This window comes from Acomys minous, assembly GCF_964271855.1.
Source record: "Acomys minous genome assembly, chromosome: 12".
NCBI classification, from domain to species: Eukaryota; Metazoa; Chordata; class Mammalia; order Rodentia; family Muridae; genus Acomys; species Acomys minous.
The window spans coordinates 97,421,737-97,431,995 of record NC_140493.1 but is presented as its reverse complement, the minus strand read 5'-3'; the positions used below and the strand labels follow the sequence as shown (position 1 = coordinate 97,431,995).

General features: G+C 53.6%; 1 protein-coding gene across 2 annotated transcripts in view; it reads right to left on the bottom strand.

Annotated features, from left to right (window-relative positions):
* Positions 1-1,281: 1,281 nt before the first annotated feature.
* The window catches only part of MRC2 (mannose receptor C-type 2), a 58,950-nt gene continuing 49,972 nt past the window's right edge, over positions 1,282-10,259 (bottom strand). Inside the window, exons 19-30 of one of the 2 annotated variants that reach the window (XM_084749572.1) lie at positions 10,125-10,225; positions 9,741-9,883; positions 6,555-6,669; positions 6,273-6,436; positions 6,017-6,125; positions 5,299-5,537; positions 5,020-5,188; positions 4,777-4,926; positions 4,407-4,526; positions 4,040-4,219; positions 2,852-2,878; positions 1,282-2,722 (exon numbers count right to left, since the gene is read on the bottom strand). In XM_084749572.1, the coding sequence (XP_084605698.1) occupies positions 2,496-2,722; positions 2,852-2,878; positions 4,040-4,219; positions 4,407-4,526; positions 4,777-4,926; positions 5,020-5,188; positions 5,299-5,537; positions 6,017-6,125; positions 6,273-6,436; positions 6,555-6,669; positions 9,741-9,883; positions 10,125-10,225 (1,744 nt within the window). In that variant the 3' untranslated portion in view covers positions 1,282-2,495. The remainder of the gene's footprint in view (positions 2,723-2,851; positions 2,879-4,039; positions 4,220-4,406; positions 4,527-4,776; positions 4,927-5,019; positions 5,189-5,298; positions 5,538-6,016; positions 6,126-6,272; positions 6,437-6,554; positions 6,670-9,740; positions 9,884-10,124; positions 10,226-10,259) is intronic. The other variant, XM_084749573.1, reaches the window with a different exon arrangement.

Below are 10,259 nucleotides of genomic sequence, written 5' to 3'. Positions count from 1 at the left end.
CAGAGCACTTGACTCACAAAGGACCTATTCTGGGCCTACTTTGGAGAGCAAATCACTTGAGGGTAAAGTGGGTTGATCACTAAGGACCTGACTTTGGATTGGCGTTCCCTTCCCGAGTGGCTGGCCTGTCCAACTCCCATGGGTCTTATTTGGAGCAGGGACAGCTGGAGGGTCCGCCCCTCAGGAACGCAGCTAATTCTCTGGAGGTCCACCTTGTCACCCTGCAGTCCTGGAGGAAAGTTTGTGGTACCACCTCCTGACAACCGGTGTGGCAGCATATTGGTCCCTTTGAGGGCAGCTGACACGCTCCCCCCCCCCCCCAGGCAAACCCGGCACTCGTGTGTTTCCGAGTGGGTTTTTTTTTTCCTCCTGAAACAAATGCTGGAAAGAGACATGGGAAACCAGCAGGGCAGGAGGCTTCAAGGTGGGTTGGGGGTGGGGTGGGGATGAGGGAGGGGGAGGAGAGTATTCAGTGGGTGGCTTTAGGCCTCCTTTTCTGTCCTTTAGACTTTGAACCACATGACTGCATTGCCTATTTTAAAAAAAAGTAGAACTAAGATTTAAAGTCTGCGGACACACAACGCCTCTAACCGATGCTACGGTTCTGGGCCAAACAAACCACCATCTTCTGAGCCTGAGTTATTACAGGGGTTTCCTCTGCATGGCCTTCCGGCTTTCATTCCCCGCACTTCCCATCCATTGTCTCTGCCCCTTACCAGAGCCACAGTGATCTTGTCAAAGGTCACATTAGCCGTTCTGAATGACAACGTTCTTCAGTTCTTCACGTTGTTGTCCACTGTCACACTGCTTCCTGGCCTTCAGCCACCCACCTGCCACTCCTTTGGTCCTCTGAGACCTTAGGGACCCTCCGCTCCCACTGTGGCCCAGATATGTATACTGCTCACCCTAGACACACACACACACACACACACACACACACACACACACACACACACCCCAAAAGCCTTAGAGCTTTCAGTAGCAGTTAGCATTTATTGCGTGCTGACTCAAAGGCACCCTTCCAACAGCCCGACTCTCAGAGATGGTCCCTGCACCCTACTCACACTGCTAGGACAGCCAGCTCAGCTGCCCTACTTTGCATGCTTATGGACAGGAACAATCTGGCTCCCCGAGTTCTCCAAGGACAGAGCGAAGAGGAAGTGTCCCCAAGGTCTCAGAGGCAAAATGGCAGGCCACAAAAACCAACATGACGGAGGCTGCCCTTTATCTCTTCAGGGATGTAGGTATCAGACTCCACAAAGGACAAGGCAGAAACACTGATTTCTCAAGCCTCTGGAAGGTTTTTATTTGTTTGCTTTTCTTTTTCTTTTTCTTTTTTTTTTTCTTCTTTAAAAAAAAAAAAGAACAATAATAGCACATTTAGAAAATCAAGAACCACAACGGAGGGTCTGTGTCTTTGAGTTTTTTGTTCACACTGCCCCTCACTGGGACATGGGGCACTGGCACTCTCTGTCCTGGCTGGGTCCCTCCTCTTGAAAAGATGTTGAGTGGCTCCAGGAGCAGGGCCACACCCAGATGGCCACACCCAGTGCTGTCCCAGGCTGCCGCTTCTCCAGGACCCCCCACGACCCTCTTCCCTCTCTCCAAACCAGAGCCGGAAGCTGGAGACATTAGGGAACATATATTGGTCCCCACAGGGGACTCTTTCAGGGACAGAGCCCTCCCCCGACCAGCAGGAGATGACACCCCCATGAGTGGGTAAGGTGTCTCTCCGCAGTCCCATCTCTATTCCAGGGGATACCACACCAGGGCCCCGGTTCTTAGACCTGAGCCACCTAGGTCCCCTCCTACCATACCCTAGGTCCATTCCAGCAGGCACAGGGGTGACAGATGCTGGGCCCCTTCGACTGACTCCCAGAGAGAGAGAGAGAGAGAGAGAGAGAGAGAGAGAGAGAGGGAGGGAAAGAGAGAGAGGGAGAGGATCCCCCCTAAGTCCCAGGGCCCTGGCTCAGAAGGAGGCACTGGGTAAGAAAAGGTGTGAGGGCAGGGTGAAGAGACAGATCTGATATAGCCAAGTAGGAGACAAGTGACCAAGAGCCACCCTAAGGGACAGAGCAGGCTTTCCAGGCCTGCAAATATGAAAGGGCCCCAGGTTATGGGTCAGCAGGCTTAGGCTCAAGGATCTGGGAAGAAAAAGATAGAAATAAACTTGTTTCCCTTCTGGTGTTGCCTTCAGTCACCATCTGGGGGGTGGGGTGGGGCAGTGGAGGGGGGAGTGCCCAGGCCTAGGTGACAAGATCTCAAGACCAGGAACAAGGGGAAATGTCCCTCTGCTGGGGCTTGGCCTAGCCTTTTTTGGGAGGCTGGGTACTCCCACCCCATCGCACGCTCAGCCCCCCCCCCCCAGCTCCCAGTAGCAACTCCCAGGGGCTGCCATCCACAGACCAACTGGACGACTGGTGGGTGATGGGGACCTGCTGACCTGGGGTCCCTGCCTCCCCAGCCTCCGCTCCACCCGGACCACGCCCTTGGCTCTATTCCTGTTCGTTCATTTCCATGTCAGACACCAGGATGTTCTTCTCAGTGGCCTCGGCTGGGCCAGAGCTGCTGCTACGACTGTAGCGGGCCCCCTCAAAGGACCCGCGCTCGGCACCCCGTCGGCGCCGGTAGAGGATGAGGGCTGCTGTCAGCAGGGCTAGGAGCAGCAGCAACACTCCCATCAGCACCACCACCAGGGCCACCGGGTTCTCGGGGAGTGCTGCTGAGATAGTGATGGGGAATACACATCAGGCCGCTGCCTCTGCCGTGTCCCTGCCCACATGCGCCGTGCCCGCCCACCCACGCGCCCGCCCCGGGGCCAAGGGACGCCAGGGATGCCCTTTCCACTCACCTGACGGCAAGAAGCTGCTCTCTCCCACTGTGGAGGAGGAAAAGGCAGACAAGTACAATGAGTCCTCAGAGATGATCGGCATCATTTAAACAAAATGCCTCTGAGGTGCTTTCTGGATGTCACTTTGTAAACTCAGCGAACCTTCCGTGACTCTATGACCCGGCTACTATTCGTATTTTATACATGAGGGAGCTGAGGCTCAGATGGAACAGGTATGTGTGTGTGTACGGTGTGTGTGTGTGTATGTGTGTGTGTGTCTGTACTTGTTCTTGAAGGTGAGTGCACTGCATGTGTGCATGTGGATAAATGTGTGTGTGTGTGTGTGTGTGTATGTGTGTGTAGGTCAGAGGTCAATGTTATTGTACTGTGTCTTCCCTTTTCTTTCTTTCTTTTTCTTTTCTTTTTGTTTTTGTTTTTGAGACAGGGTTTCTCTGTGTGGCCTTGGTTATCCTGGACTCGCTTTGTAGACCAGGCTGGCCTCAAACTCACAGCAATCCGCCTGCCTCTGCCTCCCAAGTGCTGGGATTAAAGGGGTGCGCCACCACCACCCGTCGTACTGTATGTCTTCCTTGATGGCGCCCCACCCTAGTTTTTTTGAGACAGGGTCTCTCATTGAACCTACAGCTCAGGAATTCAGCTAGACTGGCTGTCAGATGAGCCCAGGGGACCTATCGTTTCAGACACACACACACACACACACACACACACACACACACACACACACACTTGTCCTCCTTCCATTCTGGAGTAACAGACATGGGCACTGAGTGCTGAGAATCTGAACCCACTGAACCATCTCCCCAAGCCTCAGTGTCCAGGGCTTGAACCATGCCTTGTCTTTAACCACTAGAGAATGATGGAGCTTGCTGGCCTCTGGGTTTGTTGTCTGCTTTAGAAAGTAAGCCCAGGATCACTCTTTGCCCTTCCACCCAAAAGCCTCTGCCCCTGTACACCAGGCAACCTTAGGCTCAGCTGTGAGCCCTGCTGTGGGCCCAGCTGTGGGCCCAGCTGTGGGCTCAGCTGTGAGCCCAGCTGTGGGCCCAGCTGTGGGCCCAGCTGTGGGCCCAGCTGTGGGCCCAGCTGTGGGCTCAGCTGTGAGCCCAGCTGTGGGCCCAGCTGTGGGCCCAGCTGTGGGCCCAGCTGTGGGCATGGAGGGCTGAGTATGTACCTTCTGCCATCTTGGCTTACCTCTAGGGAGCTTGCAGACAACTCCCATGGTGATGTTGGTACAAGCACCAGGGCGCCACAGCCCGCTGCTGCTCTGGATCCAGTAGCAGCTGTTGTGGCTTAGCATGCTAGGGCCTAGGCCAGGGGACCCCCAGTTGGAATAGTTCACGGCTGTGTTGTCTTGCCAGACCAGCGTGCCTCCTGTGGAAGGAAGACACTGGGAACAGGTTGGAAGGGGAACAGGTCGGGGTTTTATAGGTGGGAGGGAGCAGGTAGGCTCCCGTTAGCCTCCTCCACTCCTCTCCTTGACCCAGCCCAGAGAGAGTGCAGGCATCTCTGCTGCAGCCCGAGCCCAGGTCCCTCCCTTCGCCCTACACAGGGCACTCACCTTTGGGGTTAAAGTTCATGCCCAACCAGGCACCTCGGCTCTGGCCTTCGGCGGTCTGCAGATGCTCCCAGACAAACACATTCTCCATCTCATCGAGAATGGACAGAACCGTCCCACCCGCTGGACACAAAGGAAGCCCGCATCAGGACAAACACATCCTCCTCACGGTGATGGAGCCCCGCACCCCGCAACCCCAGCTTCTCTTTTCTGGCAGCAGAGCCCAGCGTGGCGTGAATCTCAGAGCATGTGGGCACTGCTGGGTACTAAAAAGTGAGGGAGAGCTTGAGATAAGTGCCACCTATAGGCAGAGGTGAGGTCCCTTCTCCTCCTGCCTCAGAGGCCGGGGCGGGGCTGCACTGCTCTCACCCACCTCTCTGGCAGCGCTGCAGCGCCTCCTTGTGGCCCAACAGCAGCTCCATGTGGAAGGAGTAGCAATGCTCCCTGAAGGGAATCCACGAGGAGTCCGCCAGCCCCTGCGGACAGCTGCCCCGGTAGCTTATTCTTCGGGGAGGATGGGCTCCTGTTGGAGTGCAGGATGGAGGATGTAGCCCACGCACCCTCCCAGGACCACCTACACACGCCCAAACCTTGGCCCCCATCGGGCGGTACTCACCCCCGCTCACCCCACACACTGCCCCCTGCAGCTTGGTCTCACAGCTGGTGGTGCGCCAGGTTCCATCCAGGTCCACATAGGCGCAGCCTCCCGACTGTTGAGGCTCCCCATCCTGCCAGTTCACGTAAGTCAGAGGCTCCTCTGAGAGCCAGGAATACCTCCGTGAGCCCTGGGTATGAGGCAGCCATGGGTGAGAAAAAAAGGGGACAGACTCTCAGGAAGGAAAAATCAAGGCATGAGGTGGGGGAGGGGAGGCAAATCCTTGACTTAGGAGCCCACCTCCTCACTGGCCAGCCCGATCCACAGTGGCGCTTGCAGCCCTTGGGCAGCCTGTGTGAGGTAGGCTTGGGTATAGGGATCAGGCACACGGGCGAGGCTGGCATTCCGGCTCTCACACAGCAGGAGAGCATCCTTCCAACGCAGCGGCTTCTGCAGCAGCCGGAAGGTGCCATTGAGGTAGGAGAGCTCGGTGCCGGGGGCAGGGGGTGTCGCTGCTGGAGATGGGCTCAGCCACGGGTCTACAGGGAAAGGAGGCAAGGGCTCAGGCTGTGCTCTGCCCCTTACTTCACTCCCAGGGGAGTGGAACTAGGCCAGGGGAACCAGGTCCAGAGCAGGTCTCCGCTGGGATGGTTGCAGTGATAAATCCTTAATGTCAATCGCTGTTCTTACCAGTGGGTTTCATTTGCTAACACGCAGAGGAAAGCTAGGGCCTTGACTTACTCCTGTCCAAGGGACCCAGGACAGAGGGGACGGGAAGCCATGCAGGGAGCTGGAGGGGCTTTGAGGTTGAGCCTCAGGAGTTCTGACCCCAGGGTTGCCAGCATGTCACACAACCCAGTATCTGGCTGCCCCCATGGACCATCCCAAGCAGATACATGACTCTAGAGGGACCTCTGGGGCCCATGAAGAGAGAGGAACAATGTTTGGCTCCCCCTGGCCTGGCCCAGGGCAGCTTAGCTAGCCAGTGCTGGAGCGTCTCTGCAGCAGTGGCGCGTACCTGTGCCCTTCTGACAGATGAAACCGTGCGTCTCCTCCGTGCAGCTCCTATCATCCCAGCGGCCGGTGAAGTGGGCTGAGGGGCCGTGCAGGACCACAACACAGCTGGTCTAGGGGGAAGAGGCTACTTAGAGGAACCCCAGTGGCTGCCTCTTTTTTTAGGCCACTGCCCTGTGGAAGGTTAGCTGGGGCTGCAAGGAGTGGGAGGCAGGGGAGAGGGCAACGGTGGCAGAGGGAAAGCCGAACAGCATCCTCACCGGTTTGGTGCCACTGGGAGCAGCGCTGGGGCCAGAGGGCTCTCCTGGCGCCCAATTGGCATACAGCAGAGGCTCCTGCTCAATCCACTGGAAGTCCCTCTGAGAGGCATGCAGGCCAATCCACAGGTCAAAGGTCACGTTGGGGAGGCTGGCTGTGATGAACGCTACAGACCCCCAGAAGAAAGACAAGAGTGATGGGGTGGTCCCTGTTTGCTCTGCTCTAGCCAGTTGTGGGGAGACTATACTGGAGGACACCAGCGCCTCCCCATAGGCTGACCCTACCTTGCTCTAAGGGGTTTGCAATGGTGACCAGCTGGGCTTCTTGCTGTTCACAGGAGAACTGTGCCTCTGACCATTTCACCCTGTCCTGGGGGTCCTGGCCCTGGATTCGGAAACACTGTGGGGCAGGGGATGTGATTGGTACCCAGTTCTACACCGCTGGTCCACACACCCAGAAGCCCTCCCTGCTGGGTACCCCTCAGCAGCTGGTGCCCAGGGGCCTTTCAGACTGAGGCAGTCACATCAGACGCACCCCTCCGATCCTGTCACAGGTGTCACAAATGCCCAGATTCTGGGGGCGGGGAGAGGGCGGAGGGGCTTGTTGTTTCTTTGAGACAGGGTCTTGCTATGTAGCCCAGGCTCATGGTCTTCTTGCCTCGGCCTCCCTGGTATTGGGATGGCAAGTGTGCACCACCATACCCAGCTTGGTTGCGTGGGTGAGCACGTGCGGTGTGAGTGCATGTGCGTGTGCACGTGGAGGCCGGAGGGTTGTTGTTCCTGAGGTGCTGTTCACTTTGGTTTAGTTTTGTTTGTGAGCTCTGAGGTCATAGACTCAGGGTTTCAGGCTTGGTACAGCCAACACTAACCACCTCAGCTGTCTCTCAACACTTTTTTGTTTTGTTCTTTGGAGGTTGTGTGTGTGTGTGTGTGTGTGTGTGTGTGTGTGTGTGTGTGTGTGTGTGTACACGCCCTGAAGTTAGGGCCTCACACATGCTAGGCAGATACTCTACTAATGAGCCAAATCCCTAACTCCTTCTTCCTACTTTTTGTTTTCTGAGTTCTTTGTTGTTGTTGCTTGGGCTTCTGTTTTGAGAAGTTTCTCCATGTCTCTCTGGCTGGCCTAGTCTTCTGCCATTCTCTAGCCTCTCTGGGTCTGGCTTACAAGTGCATACGTCATGCCCGACTTCAAAACACTAGAAAAGACAGTTTTCTAAAAAACTGGGATGGCTCAGCAGCTAAAAGTGCTGCTGCAGTTAAGAGCATCCAGATTTGGATCCCCAATATCCACACGGAAGCTCACAACGGTCTCTGTAACTGCAGTTACTAGGATCTCACGCCCTCTTCTGGCCTTCATGGGCATTGCACACATGTGGTGCCCACACATACATGCCGGCAAACAAAAACACATAAAATGAAGGAAAAGAATTTTTTTTAAAGGAATACAGAAAGACAAACACAGCAGGGCCTTATAAAGTGCTTCCCGGGCAAGTGTGGGGACCAGACTTAGGATGCCCAGCACCCGTGTAATTGCTGTAAGTATGGTGGCCCACTTGTAATCCCAGCACTCAGCATGGAGACAAGCGGTGTCTAGGGCGAACTGGATAGCTACACCAGCCAATTCAGCAAGCACTGGGTTTACGTGAGAGACGCTGCCCGCACGTACAAGGTACAGGACCATTGAGGGAACACCCAAGGTCAAGCTCTAGCCTGTGCACACACATGCATGTGCAATGTGCTGACCACACATAAACACGCAAAGATTAAGTTAATCTCTGGCTGCTCATACAACTCAGTTGGTAAAGTGTTCATCTGGCATGCAGAAGACTCTAGATTCTGTTCCTAGCACTGCATAAACCTGTAATCCCAGCTTTTAGACCTTCAAAAATTCAAAGTCACCCTCACCTATGTAGTGAGTTCAAGGCTGACCTAGGTTACATGAAGCCCTTGTCTCAAAGGGAGCGAGGATAGTTAATCTCATAAAAAATTGAGAATAGCCAGGTGGTGGTGGCTCACGCTTTTCATCCTAGCGTTTGGGAGGCAGGGTCAGGTAAATCTCTGAGTTCGAGGCCAGTCTGGTCTACAGAGCAAGTTCCAGGACAGCCAAGGTCACACAGAGAAACTCTGTCTTGAAAAACCAAAAAGAAAAAAAAAAAAAAAAGAATTGAGAATGGTAGTTACTGGGGACAGTGGAAAGAAAAGAGGGACCAGGAAAGGTTGGCTAGTGAGTACTAAGGTGCAGGTGTGTAAAGCCAAGTTGTTTTGTTACAGTGACAGTGACATAAGGTGACACAACAGTGGCCGGTGGTGAAGCCACTGCAGAAGAGAGCGCACTGAGCATTTCACACAGCCGGAAGGAAGGGCTTGGGATGGTTTTCCCTTAGCGCAAACATGTGCCATCTAGGGAGACATTTGCCTCTTTGAAGCATTATACAGTGTGTGGGGTACCAGACAACACACGGCACCCCCTCAGTGGCTATCATGGCTACGATTTTATGTCCCAGTGGAAAAGTAGGTTTAAATAAAAAAGTAACGGATCTTTATATTGCAAGTTAAGAGAATAAAATATATGCAATCATATGTTCTTATTTAAATTGCATAAATATTAATTATTATATTATCGATCAGTTGCACAGCCCAAATGTATTTTCATTCCACTAATAAAGAATCTTTAGAGATACTATTTTTTTTAAAGATTTATTTATTTATTAAGTATACAGTGTTAGCAGAGCGTAGGTGGTGCACGCCTTTAATCCCAGCACTCGGGAGGCAGAGGCAGGCGGATCGCTATGAGTTCAAGGCCAGCCTGGTCTACAAAGCAAGTCCAGGACAGCCAGGGCCACACAGAGAAACCCTGTCTCAAAATACCCAAAAAAATAAAAAATAAAAAGTATACAGTGTTTTGCTTGCATGTACACCTGCATACCAGAAGAGAGCATCATTACAGATGGCTGTGAGCCACCATGTGGTTCCTGGGAATTGAACTCAGGACCTTTGTTTGGAAGAGCAGGCAGGCTCTTAACCTCTAAGCCATTTCTCTAGACTGAGATATTATTTTTAATCTTAATCTGTTTTCAGTTCTTGTGCACATTTGACTCTGTGACAATAGTCTTATTAGTATAAAAGTAACTACAAATTGTATTTGCATGCCATTGCACATAAATATAAATAACATATATACGCACGGGTGTAAATGCTCAATATTTTGCCTTATTAATAGAGTTCATTATCAAAATGTTTGACAACTACTCATCAAGAAAACTCACGGAAGTATTTAAATGACCTTGCTCCCTGGTGCCACTTTCCTGGCACAGAGAGGCCGATGGGTGTCCCCATGGATTTGTGTACATCCCCACCATAACAAAAGGTCCTGGCTTTGTGGTCACCAAACAGCTAGGGTTCCTGAGGCTCAGGCATCCCATCTTCCTAACTCTCCCCTGGCTCTCTTGCTGTCCCCTCCCAACTTCCTACCTTGTTGAGGAACTGGCTCCAGCCAGTGGGGCAGCCTCCTAGGACTGAAGATGGCAAGTCTTGGGACTGAGTCTCCCCAGAGCTGTTGCTGCGCTTACAGATGTAGGGCAAGGCTATATGGCACCTCTGGTCCCCCCAGTCCTCTGAGAAGGGGAGAAGAGAACTGTTACTGTAAGGCAGGGCAGGCAGCCCCGAGAATAAGGGCTGAGCTCAAGCTCTCTGCGTCTGTGGAGCCATGGAGGCACCCGTTATTCCTTGGGTTTAGCTCTTCTTGGATTTACACGCATAGGGAAAAAAAACTGGCGCCCCACCCCCACCCACCTGGATGCCACTAAACCCCTTCCTCATGCTGAGAACACCCTCTCCCGACCTCCTCATTCTCACCTTGGGTAGCTGTCATGTACACACACTTCTTGTCCTTGCCGACGGGTTGAGGTTTTCCAGGTGCCCAGGAGATGAAGTTTATAATAGAGCCATCTGCCCACCTACAGAGTCACAGAGCACAGCACTGGAGGCCGT